Source organism: Aspergillus heteromorphus (genome assembly GCF_003184545.1).
Source record: "Aspergillus heteromorphus CBS 117.55 chromosome Unknown BO70scaffold_32, whole genome shotgun sequence".
NCBI lineage: Eukaryota > Fungi > Ascomycota > Eurotiomycetes > Eurotiales > Aspergillaceae > Aspergillus > Aspergillus heteromorphus.
The window spans coordinates 100,166-124,417 of NW_020290437.1; the positions used below are offsets into that span (position 1 = coordinate 100,166).

Here is a 24,252-nt window from a genome sequence, read left to right on the forward strand (position 1 = left end):
AATTCCACTCCGGCAAGTCTCCGAGGCATCCTTCGGACTCCGTAAAGGACATAGGAGGGTACGCCGTATAGCTCGCCAACTCAAGCTAGATCCAGTCATGTTTGTCTGATAGGAAGATGGAATGTCAGTAGTGATGCTTGGGAAGTAACTACCGATGCAAAGATAAACTCGCTCATCAGCATACACATCCGAATAAGTGGAGAACTTAGAGTAGAGCCCCCCTACATAAAGTGTAGCATTGCCAATGATGATTTTGCATACTTTGACAGGGAGTAGGAGATAGTGCTCCGTAGTATCTACCAGCTAGATACTGGGGAGGAAACAGAAAAGGGGTGGGCGTCACGCGTGCATGTGGCATTATTATGCAATGTGGCTGCTCAGTCACCTACTACCTTGTATAAGCACTCTGGAACCAATCACAGTCCATTTCATTCCCGTACAAATCATTCCTATGTACGGCCTTCCCCTCCCCCCCCGTCATGTGATAGCACGTGATTGAGGTCCGCCCGTTGCATGTGCTTCTCCGAGGCGCCGAGCACCTGCACCTGCACTCTTCTTGGACTTGGTCAACTGTCATCGGAATGCTTCCTTTACTTTCCCTGATCGCAGTGTCTTCCATAGGACATCATGGAAGACCACACCACGGGAGCCCTCGTTGATCGGGATGAGGCCCTACCTGTAATCGCCGGGACGCAGGAAAATGACCCGAGGGCAACTATTTCCGGAGATCTCAAGCAAGCAGCGTTCAAGGCCGGCCGCTCACTACAAGACAGGCTCTTCTCCAAGTAGGTGTTTCCCCATCGGTCTCGGAATTGTGGCCCCTTGGCAAACCTAGCTAACTATTGCGGGAAAGGATACTAGAGCAAGTGATGCCTATGGAAGATGTCAGCGCCGAAGCGCTGTCCACCAGCGACAAGCCAAACTCCACTGATAATAAGCGGCCAGCTTTCAGCCTTCCGCTAATGGCCAATAACTTTCGTCGATTCAACGCAAGGTATTGAAATTTCCCCCCTTCCCTCGAGGCGGCTCGCAGTACTAAGGCCTGTTGCAGAATTGGAATTGTCTTCCTGTTTCAGACCCGTGTTGAACGTCTGCTCAGTTGGAACAAGCCCTCTCATACGCTGTCCTTTCTCTTCATCTACTCCTTCGTCTGTCTGGATCCTCACCTTCTCATCATCATTCCGTTGGCAGTCGTGTTGTTTTTTATTATGGTGCCTGCCTTTCTGGCACGTCATCCTCCGCCACCCTCAACATCTACATCCAGTATCACTCCTTACTATTCCTATCAAGGCCCGGCACTTGCTCCTGCAAAGACGATCAAGCCCGCTTCAGAGACTTCCAAGGACTTCTTTCGAAATATGCGAGATCTACAAAATTGTATGGCAGACTTTTCTGACGTGCACGACGCGACAGTCTCTGCGTTCGCCCCCCTGACAAACTTCTCCAATGAGAAGCTTTCCTCGGCGGTTTTCCTGTCATGTACCCTTGTGACGTCTCTGTTATTCTTGACGGCTCACCTTCTTCCGTGGAGATTCATTTTTCTCGTGGGTGGCGATGCAGGGATTCTATTATTACATCCAAGCTTCCATGACTTCATTCAGAGTGTTGCGAGTGACGCTCTGGAGCAAATTCCGGACCAGGGCTCTGTGGCTGGCAAGAAGGAGAAGGAGTCAATCGACCTCGGTGAGATGCCATTGCCTACCTCCTCCCGAGCCGTGACCTTAATGGGCTCATTGGCCAATATCTCCCTGGACTCTGATCCTGAGGAGCGGGAGGTAGAAGTGTTCGAGATTCAATATCGCTCCCTCGCTCCTTATTTCGAATCCCAATGGGAACATTTTTTGTTTAGCCCTATGCCGTATGATCCACTCTCCCCGTCCCGCATTGCGGGGGACCGCCCCAAGGGCTGCCGATTCTTCGAGGACGTGCAGGCTCCTACCGGATGGGCGTGGAAAAGCAAGAAGTGGGAGTTAGATCTGGACTGTCACGAGTGGGTTGTTGAGCGTATGATTACAGGGGTTGGATTCGAGGTTTCTGGAGGTCTATCTGAAGGCGGCAGCACAACTGGTGGAGAAATTGGCGGCTGGGTCTGGGACCTGCCTCCCACCTCCTTCAGAGGCGATCACGATGTGGCATCTACATCAGGGCATGATGATATCGACTCGACAGATCCATCACGAGCAGATGATAAGAAGGTCCAAAGGAAAGGGAAAGAAAGGGCCCCTCTTGACTACGAAGAGCGGGCGAGTACTGGATCAAACATAATGGGAGAGTGGAGACGCAGACGATGGATTCGAATTGTACACCGGGTCAGTATGCCGACTGCTCAAGATAAGCATGAACTGGCCGGCGACGATGAAACTTAATCTACATGGAACTAGGAGGATTTGTACAGGTCAATGCAAAGTTGAGACACAATCCCATCATGATTCAGATCAGCAAGGTGTATACATAAAATGGCTTCAGTGGAAGAGAAAGAGGCACATGATTTTCTATAGGCTTGACTAATTTTCTCTGGCAGCTATGAGCAGGGGGCCGGGGGTTGGTCAGCCTCGCGATCGCTAGTTAGTTTCCTCTTCTTTAGTACTTTCCCATCCTCTCTACGTCGATGCTCTTGTCACATAAAGGTATAGATTTGCCCTACGTTTCGTGCCTAGCTACTCGTTTCTCTCCTCGGCAGAGCATTGGACCTCATTGGAACACCCTGCTTCATCCTATCAAACCCGATGGGGACCCCACATATCGAGCAATATTATAGTCCATCACCCGCAATACTCGAGCATCCGACGATGGTCTACTTCGCAGCATACCCAAGATCTCATCGGGCACCGCATTGGACTGCACCCACATCCGGTGACATTGTTTGGTGCACCCAGCAGACTGATAGAAGATCACGGAAATAGCCACCAGGGCTATCAGGAACCCTGCCGCCACAATCCACCGGGAGGGCACAGGTGTCTTGCTCACAGCCTCCGCCAATTGAACGCTTTCAGTCGGGCTTGGAGGATCCCAGTCGTTATGGTAAGGATCTTCCCCGTATTCTTCATGGGTATTCGGGATAGATAAGTTGGTCCAAGCCTTTGGTGTTGTCCGAAATTTCCCTACGCTCAGGCGATGCGACTCATATTCATCCGGGAGGTACACTGGCTTTGTGTAGCGCTGGTCATGTTGGAATAGTTTTCTTGCTTTCTTGGGCGGCTGTTCCACTTTGATGAAAGGTAAGTTGGCCTTTAGCCCTTCCCTTTGGCGAGCGCTCAGTGATTTAACAGGAGCTTTTTGGTATCTGCGGACCCGAGAATTGGCTTGAGTGGGGCTTCCGGCTTCCGGTCCAGAGTGATAGATGACATCTGACCTTCGTGAAATCGGTCCACACATCCAACTCTGCAGTGCTCCACGAATGGACTTTCTCTTCTCCAAATCTGGAAAGGATTGCAAGGTCGGCGACATCTTGAGTGCAGAATCCTCGGGCTGCTCTGAAAATCGTTTCGACTCGTTGAAGCGCATCTTCTTGACATGATTTGTCGCTGTGTCTACCTCCATACACTCCACTTCTGGCCGATATTCCGGGGCAGACAAAGGCCGCTTCCGAATTATACTCGATATCCCTTCTATCAGGGAGGACAGGCTTCCAGCAGCAGATCGCTTAGCCGAATCATCCAGTGGCTCGATGGGGGGGCGTTCATATATGGGGGAAACATCGTGGAGAATCTCTGGTTCTGCCACTGGCATTCCAGAGTCCTGCTGAATTAACAGTTCTAGCGGTAACGCTTCATGTATCCTGGAAGCTGACCCCGAACTCGAATGTGATTTTCGAAACGCGGCCGCTGGAAAGTCGGAAGATGACGTTGAGTCTGTTCGCTGGCTTCTTGCATCGCTATCATGGTTCTCCAATTCGGTCTGCTGAGCTGAGCTTGGCGACAAAATCTGTGACGTTTGGCCTCGCCTGGGAATGGGAACGGGAGGACTGCTGGAGGATTGAAGGTTCTTGGGATGCTGTGCAAGCCATGATGTTTCATCCGGCTCGGCTGACATCTCGGCGTACCGCGCTTTTAGCAATTCGTTCTCGTCCTGAAGCTTTTTCACCAAGGCGTCAAGATCACTGCTAAGCTTGTCGCTTTTGCTTAGTTGACGTTTGGCCTCGTGAACCTCGCGGCTGGCAGTCACTAATTCCTCCTTGAGACCCCTAATCTCCATCGCCTGATGAGATAATCCTGCTTTGTACTCCTTGGATTGCTCATGAGCTCGGCTGAGCGCCCTACGGCTCTCTGCCTGAATCTCGGCATTGGTACTCTCCGCGTGGCGCAGGGTTGTCTCTTTCAGCTCATTTTGTGCTTTTTCTAGGTTGAGTGCGTTCCGGGTATCCCTTAATTCATTGTCCCTGATCTCCAACTCATGGGCTCGCTCAATAAGGGTCTCGGTGAGTTGCTCCAATTGCCTTGCTACCTTGCGATTCTCTGCGTCCAGGTCAATGACTTTCCGTTGTGCTTCTGTCAGCTCCCTAGTCTTGTCATCCAACTCATCTTGAAACCAGTATGATGTTACTCCGAGTGACGTCCTAGGATTACTTCTTCGTCGAAATAAACGCAATTCACTCGTCAGGTCTTGCTGGGATAGCCGGTTTGCTGACATCCTGTTGCTTCGTGTACCCCGGCCATGCTCCAGAGCCTGGCGGGGTAGCGGCTTGTTGCTGTCTGTGTGCTGGTCACTCTCCCGCTCATTCTGGTGGTTTTTGTATACCGTCGTCCTGTTGCTGTCTGTATGCCCGTCATCCCTCAGATCATCCTGGAGCATCGCCATCCAGTGGCTGAAGTTATGACCTTCATTCGGATCAAGTGGGGATATATGATCACTCCCTGTCTCGTCGCTATCTGTAGACTCTTCGCCGTCCTCATATTTCCCGGGTAGCCAGCGCTTCGTCGTCCTGTTTCCGTCTGGCATGGAGGGCAGTATGGGTGTATACGATGATTACCCAGTAGTTGTTCGGGCTCAACGACCAAGTCAGTTCAAAAATGTACCAGGGCGAATGTGAACGAATGTCGGCGATTGGGTTGCAATGTCAATCGTGGAGCATATGGAGCAGTCCGGGACTTGCCCCAAACCACTGAAACGGGGCGGCGTCCTCTATAAATCTGTTGTATCTTTACCAGCCCTTCTTTCACACACACCCTTCCCTAGACTCCTGGAGATACCCGCAAGGAAGCATCCTCCTTGACTTCAATTCGAGGCGGACCTTCCCGTGGTATTGCTTGATCCATGGTGCTCAAGAGGAGGAAAGAGCCGAGGAAAGCTTTGTCCTCCTGTTTCACTGGTCGGCCGCATTGTTGGTCCTTTGGCAAACAAAGAGCCTTTTTCCGAATCCTTTAATAAACTCCTTTGTCGCTGCACCAGGCTGATTCGGCATTTTTCTTTATTTCTAATTCGGAATATCCCCAAGGTAACAAATGGAGGGTTGGATTCGCAGGGGTTTCCGTACTACTACCGATGGTACACGGTACAGAGTACCATGTACAGGTACCTAGGTACTAGTTAGTAGGTACCTTAAGTAGCTACTCCGTTAGGTAAGGTAGGTAGGTACAGGCCAGATCGTGACGACGTGAACAGTCAGTCACTGACGTGAGCCCTACGGAGTAGTTACAGGTGGCCGTACTAAGTAAGGTAAGGTGTATGGAATACGGGGCCCCGCAAGTTATGACATGACATACATGTATGTGCATAGTAGATTGTTTGTTATGTTTGCTCCATTTGCCTTGTTTGGCGGGGCTGCCTATTACCTATTATCCTACCTGGCGCCCTCGTTTCTTCCGCTTCCCTCTTCCTTTCCTACAATGGAGCGATTTGATCAAATACCTATCCTCTTGAACCCTGGTGGTTCCAATCGCCACGTGTGGCCCCTGCTTGGTTCGGGTCACCCGGCTGGCACACTGAAAACTACTGTACCGTGTAGACTCGAGGATAGGCCCTGCGGACAAACGTACTCCGTATTACTAAGTACATACGCAGGTGCATTTTCTCTGTCCATCCACGGGTCCATGGCTGTTCAGATGATTCGAGCGTCATCTGACAGGCGCATTTACAGGGAAGTGCTTATCATAGATGCAGTAAGTTAGAGGGGAGCATGCCCCTCTCAATATGCAGCTATGGATCTGCATCTGTTCGAAATGGCTCTCAACCCAGTAGTTATGCTTCCCTGGTTCAAGGAATGACTCCAATGCTGACAGGCATCATCGCCCCACAGTCTGTGATATCACCATGCAGAGCGTCCAACCTGAATTCACGGCTGCAGGCAGATGCCGCTGCATAGCCGGGTGGCGGCGGCCCTAGTAGATCAGGGTTCGCAGGTAGAGAATAAGACCGTATGACTGGAAGGCTGTCTTGGACGCTCAAGATACCAACTTAAAGCAATGAGGGATCCAATGCTGGAGACAGCCGAAACATTAACCTGGGGCTCAGCAAGCGGGCGCCCCGAGTCAGCAAGTCTGTCGAATTGCCTTTCTGATAGTTATGGATCACTAATACCAAACGGACACGGTGGCAATGAACGGCAATGCATGCATATATTGTCTATATCTGCGGCATCACATCTCCCCTGTGATTCGTCACATCCGGGGGCGCTGGACGCCTAAGATCACCAACAGAGGTCGAACACGAAGCTTACCACGACGAGAGGTTATCCTTATATCAGCCTACTGAACACTTGGCCGTCAGCGCTTCGCCTCTGCATAAGGCTGCTGCGCTTCAATTGACTCTATCCCCACTTTTCCAGGGCGCCTGGTAGGCAACATCTAGTCAGCAGCAGCCCTTACGCCGGGCAACGATCGATCAGCCGGACTACTGTAGGGAGCTATACAAGAACAAGGGGCAACGAATATATCCAAGCCATGCATATGCGGTGAAACAACCAAGGCACTACTGCCGGGCTATTGATATGGTATGCGCAGGATCAACAGTGCCACGGCACTGCCAACTTTCTGAACACCTCAGCCGATGATGGCAGGTTCCGGGGTCTTAAAAACCAGCAGCTGGTCGGGTTTGGCTATTGTCTCTCTCTCCTCATGATAGACATACACAACACGAGCAAAATGAGCCTCGACCCGTGCAACTGCCCTCCTCCGACGCGGGAGCTAGTTCTCTGTTTCGATGGAACGGGGAACACCTTCCGCGCGGACGGCGGGGAAAGCAACATTCTCAAGATCTTCCGCATGCTGGATCGCAGAAAGGATCATAGATGTGAGTTGTCATTCCGGTTTCATTGTGGTCGTAGGCTAATAGGTTAGATTGTTACTATCAGCGTAGGTCGCCTCATCACGATGAGACCACAGGAGGAATGTCATTAACGGACAGACAGCCGGCATAGGAACCGACATCACGCCAGGAACCTTCGCCAACATGGCCTTCCGCCCCTTTAGTAACCTCCCCGCCCACAAGGTCATGGACCAGGCACTTGCCACTTCGTTCGACCAGCATGTCATCAACGGATATCGCTTCCTGGCCCGCCGCTGGGTGCCCGGCACGCGCATCTACATGTTTGGGTTCTCACGTGGGGCCTACACAGCCCGGTTCCTGAACGAAATGCTCGACTTCATCGGCCTGATCTCGGCCGATAATGAGGAGATCATCCCTCTCGTGTGGCAGGCATTTACACGGTACAAGATTGCGCGAAACGATAAGGAGGCGAACGACGCAGAATACTTTCTCAAAATGTGCCGGGACACGATGTGTCGGTCTGTGGGACTTGTACACTTCCTTGGCCTGTTCGACACGGTGAACAGTGTGGCTGAGTTCAACAACGACCTCCAGAGAACGCAGCCAAAACCGCACATCATGCGACACGCGGTCAGCATCGACGAACGCCGGATCAAGTTCCAACCGGTACTGTTTGATCAGCTGCGCGGAGCACATGCAAGGGCCTGTCGAGTGAGTACGTGGGCCGAGCGAGCGGACCTCGAATTCCAGAGCTCCAGCGGCCTCGTGCCGCCGCCGCCTTCGGAGACGGACTTCGAAGAAGTCTATTTTGCTGGAGATCACAGCGACGTTGGTGGTGGGTGGCCGCGCGAGCGCGGCAGTGAACGATGGGTCGCCAGTCAAATTCCCCTCATGTGGATGGTGGAAGAAGCCATTGAGGCAGATCTGACCTTTGACCCAACACAACTGCACGAATTAGGCTGCTTCAACTATATGGCCCGGGAGAGGTATGACGAGGTTGCAGTGAAGGAGGCGTCGGAGGCAGTCTTGCATGATTCCTTGCTCTATGACTCCGGCAAAGGCTTGGAGACCTTGTTCTGGCGCGTGCTGGAGTGTCTGCCCATCAAGCGTCCCAAGGTCGCCCCAGACGGTACGGTGCAGGAGACTAGATGGCATGTCGGGGGCCTGCGACGACCGCTACCGGAGGGGGCTAAGTTGCATTTCAGCGTCATTGACCGAATGAAGAAGGATCCGACATATCGACCATATAACCTCGGGGTGGGTAATCGGCCCGACGTGGAGCGGGTCATCGAGCACTGGCCGCAAGTCGTTCACGACAAGGAGCTCGGTCATGACAAGGCCATCGAGAATGGGCAGAGGGCGAGGACCAGGCAGGATGAGGAGCGGAGGACGCTGTGCTGGTATTATAGGTGGCATCGGGGGGAGGCGGAGGGTGGCAGACGGCTTCACTCGCGGCGCTCGGAGAGGACTTGAGCTCTGCTATTGGGATGTATGATATGTTGGCGTTCATCTTCATTAGCGGCGCATTTTCCTTTCTCGTGATTATCCGCAGGGGATCTTGGTTGAGCGGTGATGTTCCGAACCTGAGTATGTCCGCGACCTCGCTGATCGTCATCGGTCAGTGGGGTCGTGGACCGCCTAGGGCAAAGCTTGGTATCCATCTCATATCCTGCCTGCAGCTGTTATATTCCAGTGCCTCGCTTGTATTTCATATGTCTTTCGTTCGTCAGTCATTCCTTCCATTCTGACCCCAGTCACTCCTTCTCTTTCTTCCTTCATATCTACCTGCTCGTCCCCTGGGCCATCCATCTCGCAACGGCCCTCACGCCGCCCAGCTCCGACCCATTCTACCACGAACCTGACAATATAACCGCCTATGGCCCGGGCCAGGCCATCCGCACGCGTCAGATTGCTCCATATCTGCAACCCTACATTCCCACGAGGCCCACCAATACCTCTACCGTACGACCGACACCCACGGCAATGCCATCGCGGCGGCAGCCACCTTGCTGGTCCCGCATAACGCGGATCCCACCAAACTCCTGGCCTACGAGACCTTCTACGACGCCAATAGCGAGGACGGCAGTCCCTCATATACGTTACAATATGGCTCACAACCGAACACGGATGGAAAGGATCTCCTCCCCAGCATGACCCAGCCGATGGATCTGGCATTTGTATGCTTCTATACGTACCCCTTCTCCTCATTTAAAGCCCTCACTGATCCAACCCTCTTTCTGTCGATTTAAGCTCTCTGCCTCTCTCACCCAAGGCTGGTACATTATGACAGCGGACTACGAATCCCCCGCGGCCCAATTTGCCGTCGGCCGACTCTCCGGCCACGCAACCCTCGACTCCATCCGAGTTGCTCTCACCCACGGCCCCTCCTCCCACAACCTGTCCACACACCCCAACTACGCAATGTGGGGATACTCCGGCGGCGCTTTGGCAGTATCGTGGGCGGCCGCTCTGCAGCCCAGCTACGCCCCCGAACTCGCCATCTCCGGCGCTGCCGTCGGCGGCCTCATCCCCAACCTGACCTCCGTTATCGAAACCATCAACATGGGACCATTCTCCAGCGCGGCCTTCGTCATCTTTATTGGTCTGGCGAAAGCATACCCCCCATTCGCGACGTGGCTGGAATTCGCGCTGAAGACATACCTCAAGGAAGTGTTTTTTCGGCGGGAGCGGGAGCTGTGTCCTAGGTGAGTTTTCGGGGGGCATGCTGAGTGACTTTTGGAACTTTTTTATTCGGGGGAGGATGTGCTGAGGGAAGGCGTGCCTGGTGGGGTGCTGTCCAGGGAGGAGCTGGCCGGTGCTGGGACGCCGACGGGCACGAAGATATATCTTTATAAGGGGGTTCTGGATGAGATTAGCCCCGTCGCGGATACGGATGAGCTGGTCCAGGGCTACTGTGGCGGCGGGGAGGGAGTGAGTGTGCGGTATGAGAGGATTCTGGGCGCGGATCATATGGCCGGCGCGGTGTTGGGGTCTGTTGAGGCGGTGAAGTGGCTGAAAGGAGGCTTTAGCGGGTGATGTCGAGAACGATGGGTGTATAGTTAGGACGACGCTGGCGGGGGACTTGGAGGATATCGATTTGGGGGGGGGGCTGTCCTGGGCGAGGCTTGGGGAACGTTGGTTTCTGCCGTCGGTGGTGGGTTGTAGATGCTGGGTGCAGGCAATAGATCATATATGCCCCATGGACAGAAAATACTTACAGAACATGAATTATATACGTCGATCAGCAAGCATACACAGGGAATTCCACGCCGGCTAATTCCGACCAACTATGAAGCCAATGGTGTACAAGAGCATCACCACATGATATTATTCACCGAGCAGTAGTTAATTAGAATAGCAACCCCCCCCCCCAACCACTGTAAGAATACATTCAGTCTCAGGGATTTCCCCCACCCACCATCTTGGCAAGCATATTGCAGGAAACCAATTCTACAAGCATGACCAGAATAAAACCTCACAATGAAGCCCAGAAGCACGGGGGGAGAGAAAAAAAAGTAGCTGCCAGAACCCCACATTCTTCGCAACTCCCCCACTTGGAAAGGGTAAAAGAGTAAAAGAGTAGGCAGCCAGATATATCCTTATTAGCTTATTTATATAGGCAAAGATGAAAATTACTAAAATACCAATTCCTTGATGGTCTAACGGTCATGATTTCCGCTTGTCAAGCCCAGTCTCGGGAACAAGCGCGGGAGACCTGGGTTCGACTCCCAGTCAGGGAGGAAATATTTCTTTTTTAAACCCCCCCCTTTTTTTTCCCAATCAATTTTCTCTCAAAACCCCCCCATTCCTCCATCCTTTTCTTCTTTTTGGTTCTTTCGTCCAACCCCCCCCCCAAAACTATATCATACATCAATCAATCGATTCACTAATCGAGTGACTTCTGTGATTCTTTGACCATGGAGCATGTAAATTGGCTGGCTGATTGATTGATGTCTCTGGTGGTAACTGACTGACAGACACCTTTCCTTGCACACCTTTTTATTGCCTGTCTTGAAGAAGAAGAAGAAGAAGAAGAAGAAGAAGAAGAAGAAGAAGAAAAAGTCATTCTGAGCAGTGTCCAAGGATAAGGCTACGAGGGTCTTAAAATACCAGTCCCCCATTACACAAATCCTAATCAGTAACCTGTCAGAGCAGCAAATATACACTAGATTGATCCTCTAGTCAAGAAACATATGTAGGTACAGTGCATAAAGATATCACAGGGAGAAAAAAAAATATCAACAAAAGCATCTGCCACGAGAAACAACATGCCGTCCAGACATGTTGCATGCCTCGATCTAGATACGAAATTCAGGGCGAAAGAAAAAAAAAATGGAGAAAGACAGATCTAAGCCGAAATCCCATCACCAATCGATATCTCAGCCGATCATCCATGAGATCATGTCAACATTGGTCGAAGCGACACCATTTAGCTGTTAGTGCACTTGGTGGCGGCGGTGGTCCAACCGGTGAGACGGTTGGCAATGTCGGAGGCGTAGCAGGAGGTGGCGCCGGAAGCGGAGACCAGATTGTCGGAGCTCTCAAGGGAGTACACGCCAGAGTTGTACATTCTCGTGGCGCGGTAGTAGCCCGCAACGGTGGTGCGGTCAGACATATCGATGAGCGAGGCGAGACCGTATCCGGCTGCGGTTCCGATGGCTGGATTTGGAACCCGATGTTAGTAAAGAAGCTGGGCATGTGGGCAGGGTTACCCGGGGGTTCGTATGTATATGCACATACATCCATCGCGGATCATCTGGACGATCTCCGCCTTCGAGCAGGTCTCCTTTCCGTAGCAGGTGCCGGTGCCCTCGTAGCTCTGCATGAGGCCGGGGTTTTCCACGCTGTTGGAAGTGGTCACGACACGGACACAGCCCTTGGATTCCTGCATGACGACGGCAAGGATGAGGCGGTGATCAACCTCGGACTCCTCCGCGACCTCGTTAATGGCATCGTAGAGGTCCTGGGTCTCAGTGGCGGAGTTGTCCGCGCCCCAGCCGTTATTGGCGCACGACTCGGAGATGAGCGGCTTGTTGACAGTCCACCTAAATTAATTGCTGGTTAGTACAGGATGCTGGTTGGGAAACAGGGCTAGATGGATGAGTATACATTTCTTCAAAGGAAACCCTGTGAGTAACGATTAGCGAGATGCTCGAAGGTCGATTCTATTGAATTGCATACCAGTCAGACTTGGCAGGCCACCCATCCTGAGTGGATCCGTCTCCGGTGTACATAGTGTAGGAGTTTGAGGCGGAGCTCTTGCCATCATCGTTGTTGATGGTCTTGACCGCGAGGGCGCTGACGGTCACCACTGCGTCGGTGGAACGGGAGGCCAAAGGCACTCCACGCTCGGAAACCTCCAGGGTCCGAGTCCCCAACGGAGCGGCGGCAGTGATTCCGACGAGGGAGCCGGCGGCGAGGATCTATAGCAATAAGGTTACTGAGATGCGTGGAGAGGCGTGGTCTGTGCCGTGGCTGCTCACGTTGAAGAACTGAGTGAAACGCATCTTGAAGGTGTATATAAGGATTTGGGTAGGGAGAGACGAAAAAGATCGACGAATGTAATCTGCAAAGAGTGTGTAGTGTGGTGGTCAAGGAATGTACTGAAGCTAGTCAATAGCTTCAAAAAAGAACGATGGAAAAGGAATGACTGTCGGAAACGACTTGAATCTGCGAGGCTGGCTCTGGCTGTGGGGATGGATGCATTCTGGGGGAGCAGGGTCGAGCTCTTTATACGAATTTCCCCGATCAGATCCCTCACGATTTAGACGTGAGGGGATCGTGAAGGAAGCCAAACGGCCCAATGCGCAGTTGAAACATCGTTGGTTGGACACTCCTCGTGAACTGTGGGCTGGGTGGTGTGGCAGGAGTCAGGGCGAGTCTTCTAGCGGAGTGAGGAGGGAGCGAACCACAGGTGATAGATGGGCACCCCCAACGGCCCGCAAGACTGGCCGCAGCAGGGATTGGTGCAATCACCTCCGTTTGGGGTCTGTCGGGAGGCATCCGTCAGGACCATCCAACCCACGGAAATGCAGGAACCCAAGATCGCACGGCCATTCGTTGATCATGAAAGCCTCGGGGAATTCTTTGGAGCCAATGACATGGACGATCACCCGAGCAGGATATCGACTAACGCAAGAAAGCGCCCGCGTGGCTCACGCCAGTGGACTGGCCGCTGGAGCCAAGCGGAGCTCGCGTTTGGGTTGGCCGACTGGGTACGGCCATTGGATTTGGCCATTTGGGCCACCGACCACGCGGGCGTCGCAGGTTTGTGGCGGACGAACCAGTCAGGGGGCTGCAGGGGCCAACGTCGGTTTACACATGTGCCGCATGGATCTCTTCGTCCGTTCGTCGGGACGAGCCGAAACAAAAAGTGCACTCCAGGCAGAGACGTTCGGGCTGAGGTCGGTGAGGGCGTCAGTGCGACGACGATGTGACAAGGTGACGACGGGGGGTCCGAAAGATTGAATCGGGGCCGAAGAAGGCGGGGGATTGTTACATCCTGAGAGATATGGCAATTGTTCGAAATTACGACGGAGAGTTGATAACAAATAATAGATGTACGATGACTTTCATGGAGTACGAAGGGTGTACGGCTTTGTGACTGGAGACCTCGGAGATGGGTACCGTCTTTCTGACCGCCTACTACCTCCGATGTGTCCGGCAGAAAACCACCTCCCCGGAAAATGATGTCATACGATCACAATCGGGGGTTTAAACATACGCCGGGCGTACTGGGTACAGACCAAGTGCCTCATTGCTGACCAGAGCTATTATTGTTATAAGGGATCTTTCACAATATTCAGATGGGGGCTTTTCATCACCCTATGCTGGTGGCTGTAGAAATCTTATCTAGGATCAGAACTCTTTCCTGACACTCCTGCCGATAGTTTTACCATTTCCGTGCCTGCCTGGCCCCTTCACAGTTCACACTAATTTCCGCCGGCGCTGTATGACATGGGGTCGGTTTCAGCTGTTCGTTGGTTTCAGCTGCTTCTGGAGCGGTCGGGCCCGGAGCCGTCATCCATGGGTGGCTGAGGATGCCAGTCTGGGGGCCGATGGTAGGCGAGAGTGGCGGACAGGTCTCGCCGGCATGCAATGTGACATTGCAATTTGGAATTCCCCCTTACTATCACTAGATACTAACTACCGTACTACCGGAGATACTAATTTTATTGCTACCTGCGGTCTTTGTTGTTGTTTTGTGTGGTAAATCACGTGTCCCTCGCCAAGCATTACCCTTTACCTACTCCCGGGCAGCTAGCTAGTAATCGGCATCAGTCGCACTCTCGCTTTGCTTTCTCTTTGCTCTCTTTCCCTTTCGCCCATCTAACATCTAATCTGCAGCCCTTCAAGAAGAAGGAAACACCGACCCCCTTAATTCCTCTCCAAGGTGAAAGGCCGTCTTAGCCCCTATCCATAAAATGAGTGCAACTAGGCGACAATTCCTTGGACCCCGCCCCAATTAAGTCTGTGAAACAGTATGAGGGCTCTACCGAGACAAGTTACTCACTTATGGAGGAGCACGCACCGAGTGACTGAAAATATCGAGACACCGGTCTCTCTATCGCACTGCCCCAAAGGATTATACGAAACCTTACAAGTCGCCCCCAATATGACCACACGAGCTCTCCTGAAGGGCAGTCACGGGCTAGCGCTAATCCCTGCTCGATGAGACGAGATGAGATGCGATCCGATGAAATGAGTCGGAGTATCCTAGGAAATTCCCTATCAATATACTAAACATATACGGAGTACTCCGTAGCAGCTTTCTTAATATAGGCACCCGGCGGACGCTACACCAGTACTGCTTGGATAGTGGTTGCTACCCCCCCCCCCCCCTCAGTCCTCCGGACTAGCTGATGAGCGCGAGAACCGAATAATGAAATTGGACTTTGGTTTTGGTATTCCGGATTTCGGTGGGGGGTTTTTTTTTTGCTTTGAGGGTCAGCCAGGAAAAAAAAAAACAAGAAAAGTTGATCGAGCCAAACGACTGCCTTATCCGGTTGGCCGCCCAACTCCCAATTATTATTACTACCGCGTCTTATTGTGTCCAGTATAATACTTTTGACTCAAAGTAGACCTACCTGCCTAGTACTACTATACACATGCATACACAGACACATAGAGACATACACAGAACGGATAACTATCCATCCAGAACAGCGACAACACCCAACCATCAACGCCAACCCCCATAATGCGAACCAGCTAGTAGAACCAAAACCCAACAGCATCACGGGCTAAAGAAGACGAAAGGTAAAAAAAAGGGGGGGGGGGAGACATTCCACCCACAGGAAAGAGACCGGACAGGAACAGAACCATCAGTCCGACTTCCCCTCCTCCGTTCCCTCCTCTCCATCCTCCTTCTTTCCCCAGGTCCACACATCCCAGATATGCTCCTTAATCAAATCCCCATACCCCCTCCCTTCCTCCAGCGCCTTCTGTTCCTCCCTCATCCTCCTCTCCTTCCACCCCTCCGACTCCCCACCCATCCAAATCCTTTCCAGCGCCGGCTTTTCACTCTCCTGTCTGGCCTTCAGCTTATCCAACTCCTCGCCCACCACCGTGCGATCGCGAATCTGCGCATCCCTCGCCGCCTTCAACTGGGCCTGGATCTCCCGCGCACGCTCGCTGGGCAGCTCGTTCATGGCTGAGATGGGATTTTTTGCAATTCGCGCCTCGATTCGGTCCATGATGCTCCGGCCTGTGCGTTCGTGGGTGAGGTGGTTCGCGGAGATGCAGAACGCTCCCGTCAGGAGGACGGTGAGGTTGTCGAGTTTGCGCGGTGGCAGGGCAATGAGGATGGGTGAGGCGACGAGGAAGGTGTAGGCCGCGGCCGTTTTGAAGCGCTCGTAGTCGGCTTCTCGGCGTGATTGGAGGTCATTGTTGTTGTTGTTGGACATCTTGGCTGGGTTATTTATTGTCGCTCTGTCGTGGTTGGTTGGTCGGTGCGGGGGTTCGTTTAGGAATATAGATAGAGGTAAGGTAGCTGTAGACAAGAAGGATGAAAGAATGCGTTCGATTCAATCAACTTCGATACTGATTTGAGAAGGGCTGTGTGGAGTACTCTCCGTCGCAGTCGTCGTTTGGTTCTGTATTGGTCGGTCAGCGCACGGGTGCGCCGCCGCTCGAGATAAAAATTTACAGCAGGCGACTCCGTCCAACGATGCAGCAACTAGTCAGGTGACTTGGTTCTTCTCATAAACTTAATGCACTTTTTTTGGGCCGGATCTCCATTTGACATTCAAAGATCTCACGTATAGTTACTGCTGTCATCGGTGTCGAGGTTGGCGTTTTGCGAAATCTTACAGCGGAGCGAGTGATTCGATTCCTTTTTTTTTTTTTTTTATGAAGCCATTTTGATGGTCATCACGGAAGCGAAGGTAATTATTTTTTGGTCTACAACAGAGAACATCTGGCTAGTACCTAGGACATAGGAAACACATCCGAAAACCATCGAAGACTGAAATATCTTCTTTTTTTCAAACCAGGGAAGCTGAAACATGTGACGCTGTTTTATGCTCATGAGGCAAAGTGGAACAGGGAGAAAGGAAAATAGAGATATTTTTGACAGTAACATAATCATCATTCGTGTGGCCCAATAATTTCAGCAAGAAAATTCAACCAGGTCTGTATGACTGGCTGGCTGAGGCGTTTGCGGTCGCCGTGTATGCTTTTTGTCAGTCGCTAGAAGACGAGCTCGAGGTGCTAGAGGAGTCCGTGTCAGAGTCCGACTCGGTGGATTCATTGTCGCTGTCGATTTCATCCGTTTCGTTATCTGAGGTGTTGGCTGGTTTCACGCCAGGAAAGCTGGGGTTGGCTTTGCGCTTTCTGTCCACCGGTTTTTTGGTAGATGGAGGAGGCTTTGACGTGTGGCCTATCCCTCGTTTGTGGGCAGGCGAAGTCGGCTCGCTGTCATCGCTCGTCTCGCTATCTTCAGACTTAGACTCTGAAGATGAGAGCGAATACTTTACCTTTGGCTGATCCGCGTTTTGCTGTTTGGAATTGGACGCGTGGGGGGGTGCCTTCGCCTTTTGGCCGGCAATGACAGCAGTTTTCCTTTGCCGTGCCCCATTTACCACAGGTTGATCTTTCGAGTCTCCTGTCTCTCGGAGAGGCTCCGCTTCCGACTCACTACTACAAGTATCTTCGGATTTGATATTTGGTTTTTCGTGAGTGGTAGCGGGCTGCTGCTTCTTCGGTTGCTGTTTCGCGGAATCGGCATCCAGTTCAGATTGTGATTCAGATGATTCGGACCCGGAGTCCGAGTTCAAATCCGACTCCGAGTCCGAGTTGTATACCGAATACGAGTCCGAATCAGTGTCCGAGTCTGAGATGGATTTGATGCTGTTTTTCTTAGATGCGCCATTCGGAGCCAAGCTGACATGCTTCTTCTTCGCCTTCGCTGATGAAAATGCTCGCTGTCCCGAAGAAGATCTTTTATCAATCTTCCCCACAGACTGAGCTGCGGTGGGTGTGGCCTCAGTGCCTTCATCTGGGTCGGCATCCGAGTCGTCATCCGACTTCACAAACTCCGCGCTCTTGAACTGTTTGTCCGACTGACGCGTAGCTGCCCGCAATTTGCTTCGACGAATCGAAAGCCTTGTTTCAATGATGGGATCGTAGAAAGCATCGGGGTTCTTCTTGCAGCGATGGGCCGCTATCTTGCGTCGAATCTTGCGCCACTTGTCTGCACACTGTTGCCGAGAGCGGCAGTTTTTCATCTTGTCGCTAATATGGCCCCAGGCGATCAAGCTTTCATCCATTTCATAGATATCACGGCCAAGATCAAGCTCGTGTTCTGTCCCCTTCAAGCCATCCCACGAAGCCTGCAATAGTTCTAGCAAGGAACGAACCTCCTGCTCAGACCAAGGACCCCGGTTCATTGTCTTGCGATGCTGCAAGCGATTCTTCCACCGCTGCACCACATCGTCATCACTCCGGCCAAGCATCTTGGCGATAAAAGCCCATTTTGGTCCGTGGCGCTCATGGTGTAAGACAAGTTCATCATCTTGTTCCTCAGTCCAGTGATGTGGCTTTTGTGATGAGCCTTGGAAATGCCGCCTCATGAATCGATAGACGGACCTCCTGTCTCGTCCCGGGATAATGCTGTAGATGTCCTTCCAGAACGCAGTTTTTGTGGTAATATTGGAATGACAAGGGAATATACTCAACCTGTCCCTTTCCGAATGCTGGATCATAAGGTCGAATGTACCACTAGACAATCCATGGTTGGTGCAGAAATCCAGCTTGAACTTTTCCAGCTTCTGGACTTCATGGGGCTTGAAGAAGCCAACTTCCTTCTTCTCCCCAGTCAATGAATCCACGCCGTGCTTTCCCTTCCTAAATCCCGGTTGTACCACAGCCTTCTCGTCGGGCCCTTCAGTCCCTGCCGCCGACCCTGGTGTGGAGGTAACGTTCTCTTCTTCTGTCAAAGACGGTGACGCATTCGATCTGACCTCGGGCTCGGGCTCGGGCTCGGCACTAGTTACAGCCTGTGGTTCGGTATGTTGTTGAGCCGGGGCGGCATCTTGGATGGGTGCATCGTTGGTCTTCCCCCTATCCTTAACCGTCGACAAAGCTTTGCGATTGCGATTGCGCGTTGGCTTTTGCTTTGGTTCCGAGACCTTATTGCGCTTTGCCGGACGGCCACTTGACTCGTTGGGAGGCGAAGGAAGCGACCTTTGTGTGTTATCGTTGGCGGAGTCGGACAAAGCTTTCCGTTTCTGCGTTGATGTCGACCCGGCGGGTTTTGCGTCCCGTTTCACTTTTTTGGTGGCTGTCGGGGATTTCGGGGCGGCCGTCCTTTTCTTTTGGCTAGCATTGAATTTGTTGAGTTGCTCATCGTGCCCCACAGCATCGGACTGAGATGAAGCATTGCCCATATTGGGGGAATGGGAGTTGGAAAAAACCTGGCTGCTAAGACAGGAGAGGAAAACAGGCTGAGTCGAGTGGATAGCGGTATGCGGCGAGCAAGCCCGGTTGACGTTGCAATGGCGCAAGTCGTGATTCGGAGGTTCTGTCTTGTGGTGAAAGTTACAGCCTACTCCGTACGGCTTCGTGTAATTGCCGAGTTTTCTTGGCACGTGACTCCGTACATATACCTACATCTGCAGGCTTTACTGGGCTAGTAGGACTCGAATTGAACCATTCGAAGAGAATCGACTCCATCAGCTGGCTTACAATTTGGTCGTTGACTTTGGACATGTCTAAGTATTTAGCTCCCATCATGATACCAGTAACTCCTTCCATGCTAATATAACTAATACGTATAACCTGGCGCTTGTAAACATTCTTCAATACTACTCACAATCATCTCCAGTCTTCAATGGCTGTCCGCCTGTCTCACGCCCACTTGCAACATCTTGAACCCCCATTGCTGCATCTTAAACTGATCGAACATACCACAAGGGTCCAAGAGCACCTTCGGCTCCTGCATCTGATTAGCGATCCCCTGCCACCGGACTTTCTCATGGCCAAACACCTCCCAGTCCGTATGAAGAACGACAGCACTACATCCCATGCATGCTGCCTCCACCGACTCTGCCGCAGTGATTCCCTCGAGAGATGGGTTTCTCAGACGTAGCGTCCTCTCCAGCTGATCGGGGGGGATGAAAGGGTCGTGAACTATCACTTGCACTCCATTGCTGGTCAAGTCTCGAACCAGCCCCAGTGCCACGGAGTGAAGGCTGTTGTCCTCCTTCGGGGTGAAGCCCAGGATCGCAATTTTCGTTTCTGTCAAGTCTCCCGATAGCTGAGCCACAAGCCGTTGAGAAATGCGCCGATTGTGAAAATCGTTCATCCGAATGGTGGCCCTCCAATATTCAGCGACTTGTTGCAGCCCCAGCTCTTGCGCCAGGTAGATCAAACATGATACCTCGGTTTGCAAGTGCAAGCTGCCGAAACCAAAGCCGATACGCTGTGGTACCCCCAGGATCTGGGTGATGTAGTCGATGTTGGCATTGGTAGACTCGCAAATAGTGCTCAGTGAGTGAAGGCTGCTGATCTGCTGTGCAAGAAAGGCGTTTGCAGCTATCTTGCCTAGCTCTGATGACCACGCATCCATGGTGATTATGCGCTCCTCGGGGACCCAGGGGACATACAATTGCTTGAGTGCGGTTATAGCCTCTGGAGACATGTCCTCGGAGAAGATATGTCCGATAATGACTCGGGGAGGGTAAAGGAGGTTATGAAGAGCCGCACCGGGGACCAGGAAGTCCGGATTAGATAACACATCAAACGAGGCTGACGGAGAAGCGTTTTTACGCAGCTATATCTGTTAGAGTTATCCTTTATATCTTGATTTTCTTAATGGGAACCAACAATTTTCTTTATTCGTTGAACGACTCCACATGGGGCTGTGCTCTTTTGGGCGATGATCTTGTGGCCAGTTGATACCTGGGCGATCACCTGAATGGCTGCTTCCAGCTGGGACAGGTCCAGGTGTTCTGCCCCATCATTCTATACAAGTTATCAGGATGTGGTTGTGTTAAATACGGGGAAAAAAATCTTACAGTTATGGTCGAAGGTGTTTCGGCGCAGAGGAATATCAGATCTGCTGCTACCACACCCGCGTGGACGTTTGTTGAGAACGTGAGATTTGCCAATTTTCGTTTCCGAGGCTGAATGCTGTTCAAATCCATCGATTGCTCTGAAGTAGCTGGCGCATCTTGAGCAAACCCAGACGGTTCTTCGAAGAGCATCGCTTCTAGTCCTGGCTCAAACACGGGCAGTCGATCGGAATTCCAAGCCGCAATAAGACTCTCGTCCCCGTCAAGCACACAGAACTGGATATGGGGGTTCTGCGAGGCAAGTACAATCGCCGTTAATGCACCTAGTCACAAAACCAGTCAATCTCACAAGGCCCTCAACAGCTGGTTGCCGCGCTCACCCACATATCCAGCCCCAATGATGCAAGCACTCCGAACAGATTCAATCTTCGTGCTCGCTAGAGGCTGGGCCACCGTCTCCTCCACACTGTCGGAGTATGTGTGACCCTTGACAACGACGAAGGGCTCTGCATTTCCAATGGCCCTATACCGACGCCGGGAGAAAAACAAAGTAAGGCCGGCCAGGACGAAGAGAAGTGGTATGAACGGCATCATGACGGTACACCCACACACGGGACAAACTGGCCACCCTCCCCCTTGAGCACTGGCCGGGACAGCCGTTCACAAGTTTAACGATGGGTGGGGGGTGGAGGGTGTTTGGGCCGGTTATAGTCAAAGGGCGGTCTGGTCGCAACCAGCCACATCATCATGAGCCATCATTGCTCTAACAATCCTCCGATGGACTTGCGCTCTGCGATTGGGCCTGACTTTGATTCATCGACGTGGAAGTGCTCGTGGCACAATCAGAGAACCCACCCTGGGATGATGGACATTTGACTTCGTCGCTTGTGATTGGGACAGCGGAGCCGGAAGATCAGTTACTTAGCACACTAGTCACGTAGTCAGTGAGTACTACCAAACCTCGGGGTGTCCCAGTTATAGGAGCATCCTAATTTAGAAAGCAGCCTCACTTTAGCATCAGAGTGCATTCGGCAGAGGTGTTTGAGGGATGCAGCATGGGGCGCATTTTTGTGTACATAGGAGGAGGAGGAACAGGCGCAGGGCGGTCGGTGCTCGGTACGGAGTAAGTACTTGTAGCTATCTACTAGCTGTATAGGTACATAGTAACTACGGAGTAGTATCCACTAGATACTCAGAGACCATGGAGCCTGGGTACTGTAGTGTGTACCTACCTATATACCTACTCGAGGGGGCGAGGACTCTGGACGTTCAACAGTCACTTAACAGAGTGGGGCTCTTATCTCTTCCACGACTCATCCAGATTTATTTATCTATTCTGCAGTACGTACTCCGTACCTACATCATCATATGATAAGTAGAAATTATTAGCCGCGGAAGCAATCCGGAGTATTATTGACCCGTCTGGCGGGCGGTCGTCTACGCGATCTTACCAGGTTGAAAGTTAACGGACATCACAGGAACCCCCATATGGGCATTGGGCAGGTCATCCGGCTGTTCTCGATCATGAACCCGGTCGATAGCATCCCTTCCTGATGGACCACCCTTTGGATCACTACTTTATGCCGATGTGATCATACATCAATCCATTTCACTTCCCCCATGGCGCGCCTCCGCCCTCTCTCCCTGCTCGTCTCCCTGCTGAGCCTCGCCCTCGTCTACAGCCTCTACCACCAATACTCCCTTCCTCCCTCGTCGCCGCCCCTCCATCCTCTCCCTTCCGACTGTCCCTCCCGCCCAGACCTCAACGACATTCTTGTCATCCTCAAAACAGGCGTCACCGAATCCCGCGCCAAAGTGCCTATCCACCTAACCACCACCCTGCGCTGCATCCCCAACTACGCCATCTTCTCGGATTTTATCGAGCCACTCAGCCCCTCCCTCGCCACCCACGATGTCCTCTCCTCCCTCTCCCCAAACCTCCTCGCCACCAACCCCGATTTTGACCTCTACCGGCGCGTCCGCGACCACGGCCCTGCCGCTCTCACCCCGGCCGACCTCAACCCAGACATCAACACCCCGATCGGCAAGCCCAACAACCCAGGCTGGAAACTGGACAAGTGGAAATTTCTCCCGATGCTCGAACGCGCGCTAGCCGTGAAACCCGACGCGAAATGGTATGTCTTCATGGAGGCAGACACCTATCTCCTATGGGACAATCTGCTACCGTGGCTGCGCCGCTTCGATTCCCGCAAACCGTGGTACTTAGGCAACCAGATGCAGATCGTCGATGCGATATTCGCGCATGGTGGGTCGGGATTCATCCTGTCTCGGCCGGCGATGGTCAAGGCGATGGAGAGGTGGAAACTGAGTGCGGACGCCTGGGAGACTGCGGTCGCGGAACATTGGGCGGGAGACTGTATGCTGGGGCTGTTGTTGGAGGATTCCGGGGTGGAGCTGACTTGGTCCTGGCCCATGGTGCAGATTGCGCCCCCCGGGGAGATGGATTATTTCTCGCGCGGGTATGAGAAGAGGCCGTGGTGTCATCCGGCCGTCTCATTCCATCACATGGATGAGCGGGGGATAGTGGAGTTGGAGAGGTTCGAGAGGGAGGAGGGAGGGAAGGGGAAGATGATACTCTATCGCGATGTGTTTCTCAAGATGGTCCGGCCGTTTGTGCAGGCCGTGCGCCAGGGGTGGGACAATCTGGCGGAGGGGGAGGGGGTGCCGGTCAAGAGTTTCGCAGCTTGTCGCGGGGTGTGCTCACGCGAGGCACTCTGTCTGCAGTATGCGTACAATGAGACTGCCGGGGAATGTCGCACGTCCAAGGTGCTCATGCTGGGCCGGGGTGCCGGGGATGTTGCCTCAGGGTGGATGACGGAGCGCATCGATGCGGTGGCCGACAGTCTGGGCGAGTGTCGGACAATCAGCTGGATTGGTTGATCTCTCCAGGCTCGTGACCGGCATTCATTATAGTATCCGATATAGAGCGATTAAATACTCAAGGAAGGTAGAAGTAAATTGGGTTCGGTTGTCTCTATCTTTGCTCACGTAGTGCCCGCACTATATGGAGTACTTACCTCTACCTTTACTGTATTTACTGCCAGGGCCGAACAAGCGAGCGAAGATCACGTGATTGTAGCGCACACAGCCGCCCCACATCATACCAGTCCAGTCCCTGGCCCTTGTAGGAATGGTATAGCATTTTGTACTCCGTGATTCACAAGAGTAATAGTCCTCTGTACTCCGTACGGAGTAGAAGAAGAAGAAGAAGAGGTGTTCCAAGTCCAGTGACTGAGAACTCGCCCAATAGATACCAGTCCAAAGTCCAGACTACTCTCCCTCCCTCTTTAATAATTCAGATCAAACAGACCAGATGATAACTGGGTAGATAGAGAGATATTATCTACTTACTCCAAAACCGAGGTCTGTCCTGGTGGAGGCGGCCGTATTAGAGTTGGTGGAGGAACCCACCGGGCCCGACTGCCAGGGAGTGAAAATCCTGCACCAGGCTCGGCCTCTGTACGTAATCCGACGGCCGTGATTCGGAGTCGTTTGGGTTTTCTCCAAATAATAT

The 24,252-nt window shown here is 52.5% G+C and overlaps 10 protein-coding genes and 1 non-coding gene across 11 annotated transcripts; 6 read left to right on the forward strand and 5 right to left on the reverse strand.

Annotated features, from left to right (window-relative positions):
• Positions 1–567: 567 nt before the first annotated feature.
• Positions 568–2,563, forward strand: BO70DRAFT_365641 (PEX28-32 family peroxisomal membrane protein). The gene is made up of 3 exons (XM_025544120.1): positions 568–785; positions 854–994; positions 1,052–2,563. The coding sequence occupies exons 1-3, from the start codon at positions 628–630 to the stop codon at positions 2,364–2,366; spliced, it is 1,614 nt and encodes a 537-aa protein (XP_025395665.1). The 5' UTR covers positions 568–627; the 3' UTR covers positions 2,367–2,563.
• Positions 2,564–2,709: 146 nt separating this feature from the next.
• BO70DRAFT_432365 (uncharacterized protein) lies at positions 2,710–4,938 on the reverse strand (the record flags this gene model as incomplete). Its single annotated transcript, XM_025548312.1, has 1 exon — positions 2,710–4,938. The coding sequence occupies one exon, from the start codon at positions 4,936–4,938 to the stop codon at positions 2,710–2,712; it is 2,229 nt and encodes a 742-aa protein (XP_025395666.1).
• A 2,141-nt stretch (positions 4,939–7,079) lies between these two features.
• On the forward strand, positions 7,080–8,676 carry BO70DRAFT_389991 (T6SS phospholipase effector Tle1-like catalytic domain-containing protein; the record flags this gene model as incomplete). The annotated part of the gene is made up of 3 exons (XM_025546120.1): positions 7,080–7,227; positions 7,275–7,289; positions 7,346–8,676. The coding sequence occupies 3 exons, from the start codon at positions 7,080–7,082 to the stop codon at positions 8,674–8,676; spliced, it is 1,494 nt and encodes a 497-aa protein (XP_025395667.1).
• Positions 8,677–8,995: 319 nt separating this feature from the next.
• On the forward strand, positions 8,996–10,291 carry BO70DRAFT_145012 (uncharacterized protein). Its single transcript, XM_025538151.1, has 2 exons — positions 8,996–9,380; positions 9,454–10,291. The coding sequence occupies exons 1-2, from the start codon at positions 9,354–9,356 to the stop codon at positions 9,910–9,912; spliced, it is 486 nt and encodes a 161-aa protein (XP_025395668.1). The 5' UTR covers positions 8,996–9,353; the 3' UTR covers positions 9,913–10,291.
• A 560-nt stretch (positions 10,292–10,851) lies between these two features.
• On the forward strand, positions 10,852–10,943 carry BO70DRAFT_t274. The gene has a single exon. It is a non-coding gene; the product is annotated as a tRNA-Asp (tRNA).
• Positions 10,944–11,632: 689 nt separating this feature from the next.
• Positions 11,633–12,710, reverse strand: BO70DRAFT_374028 (muramidase; the record flags this gene model as incomplete). The annotated part of the gene is made up of 4 exons (XM_025544950.1): positions 11,633–11,862; positions 11,944–12,248; positions 12,385–12,626; positions 12,687–12,710. 4 exons carry the CDS (start codon positions 12,708–12,710, stop codon positions 11,633–11,635), a joined length of 801 nt encoding a protein of 266 aa, XP_025395669.1.
• A 414-nt stretch (positions 12,711–13,124) lies between these two features.
• Positions 13,125–13,640, forward strand: BO70DRAFT_399921 (uncharacterized protein; the record flags this gene model as incomplete). Its single annotated transcript, XM_025546891.1, has 1 exon — positions 13,125–13,640. The coding sequence occupies one exon, from the start codon at positions 13,125–13,127 to the stop codon at positions 13,638–13,640; it is 516 nt and encodes a 171-aa protein (XP_025395670.1).
• Positions 13,641–15,396: 1,756 nt separating this feature from the next.
• BO70DRAFT_145038 (uncharacterized protein) lies at positions 15,397–16,327 on the reverse strand. Its single transcript, XM_025538152.1, has one exon. It carries the CDS (start codon positions 16,107–16,109, stop codon positions 15,528–15,530), a length of 582 nt encoding a protein of 193 aa, XP_025395671.1. The 5' UTR covers positions 16,110–16,327; the 3' UTR covers positions 15,397–15,527.
• Positions 16,328–16,579: 252 nt separating this feature from the next.
• On the reverse strand, positions 16,580–19,184 carry BO70DRAFT_365648 (MYB DNA-binding domain protein). The gene has a single exon (XM_025544121.1). The coding sequence runs from the start codon at positions 19,089–19,091 to the stop codon at positions 16,887–16,889; it is 2,205 nt and encodes a 734-aa protein (XP_025395672.1). The 5' UTR covers positions 19,092–19,184; the 3' UTR covers positions 16,580–16,886.
• Positions 19,185–19,442: 258 nt separating this feature from the next.
• On the reverse strand, positions 19,443–21,776 carry ugd2 (putative UDP-glucose dehydrogenase Ugd1). Its single transcript, XM_025544122.1, has 5 exons — positions 21,728–21,776; positions 21,098–21,646; positions 20,721–21,040; positions 20,530–20,667; positions 19,443–20,476 (listed from the first exon to the last, which is right to left on the reverse strand). Exons 2-5 carry the CDS (start codon positions 21,309–21,311, stop codon positions 19,532–19,534), a joined length of 1,617 nt encoding a protein of 538 aa, XP_025395673.1. The 5' UTR covers positions 21,312–21,646; positions 21,728–21,776; the 3' UTR covers positions 19,443–19,531.
• A 361-nt stretch (positions 21,777–22,137) lies between these two features.
• On the forward strand, positions 22,138–23,738 carry BO70DRAFT_145059 (uncharacterized protein). Its single transcript, XM_025538153.1, has one exon. It carries the CDS (start codon positions 22,338–22,340, stop codon positions 23,616–23,618), a length of 1,281 nt encoding a protein of 426 aa, XP_025395674.1. The 5' UTR covers positions 22,138–22,337; the 3' UTR covers positions 23,619–23,738.
• The last annotated feature ends 514 nt before the right edge of the window (positions 23,739–24,252 follow it).

Coding starts and splice junctions, on each gene's coding strand:
- BO70DRAFT_145012 (XM_025538151.1), top strand. CDS start 9,354: ATGACCCAGCCGATGGATCTGGCATTT. Junction 9,381..9,453: donor AGCCGATGGATCTGGCATTT/GTATGCTTCTAT, acceptor TGTCGATTTAAG/CTCTCTGCCTCTCTCACCCA.
- BO70DRAFT_145059 (XM_025538153.1), top strand. CDS start 22,338: ATGGCGCGCCTCCGCCCTCTCTCCCTGCTCGTCTCCCTGCTGAGCCTC.
- BO70DRAFT_365641 (XM_025544120.1), top strand. CDS start 628: ATGGAAGACCACACCACGGGAGCCCTCGTTGATCGGGATGAGGCCCTA. Junction 786..853: donor CAAGACAGGCTCTTCTCCAA/GTAGGTGTTTCC, acceptor ATTGCGGGAAAG/GATACTAGAGCAAGTGATGC. Junction 995..1,051: donor TTTCGTCGATTCAACGCAAG/GTATTGAAATTT, acceptor GGCCTGTTGCAG/AATTGGAATTGTCTTCCTGT.
- BO70DRAFT_365648 (XM_025544121.1), bottom strand. CDS start 19,091: ATGGGCAATGCTTCATCTCAGTCCGATGCTGTGGGGCACGATGAGCAA.
- BO70DRAFT_145038 (XM_025538152.1), bottom strand. CDS start 16,109: ATGTCCAACAACAACAACAATGACCTCCAATCACGCCGAGAAGCCGAC.
- ugd2 (XM_025544122.1), bottom strand. CDS start 21,311: ATGATGCCGTTCATACCACTTCTCTTCGTCCTGGCCGGCCTTACTTTG. Junction 21,041..21,097: donor CATTGGGGCTGGATATGTGG/GTGAGCGCGGCA, acceptor TTTTGTGACTAG/GTGCATTAACGGCGATTGTA. Junction 20,668..20,720: donor AAACACCTTCGACCATAACT/GTAAGATTTTTT, acceptor TAACTTGTATAG/AATGATGGGGCAGAACACCT.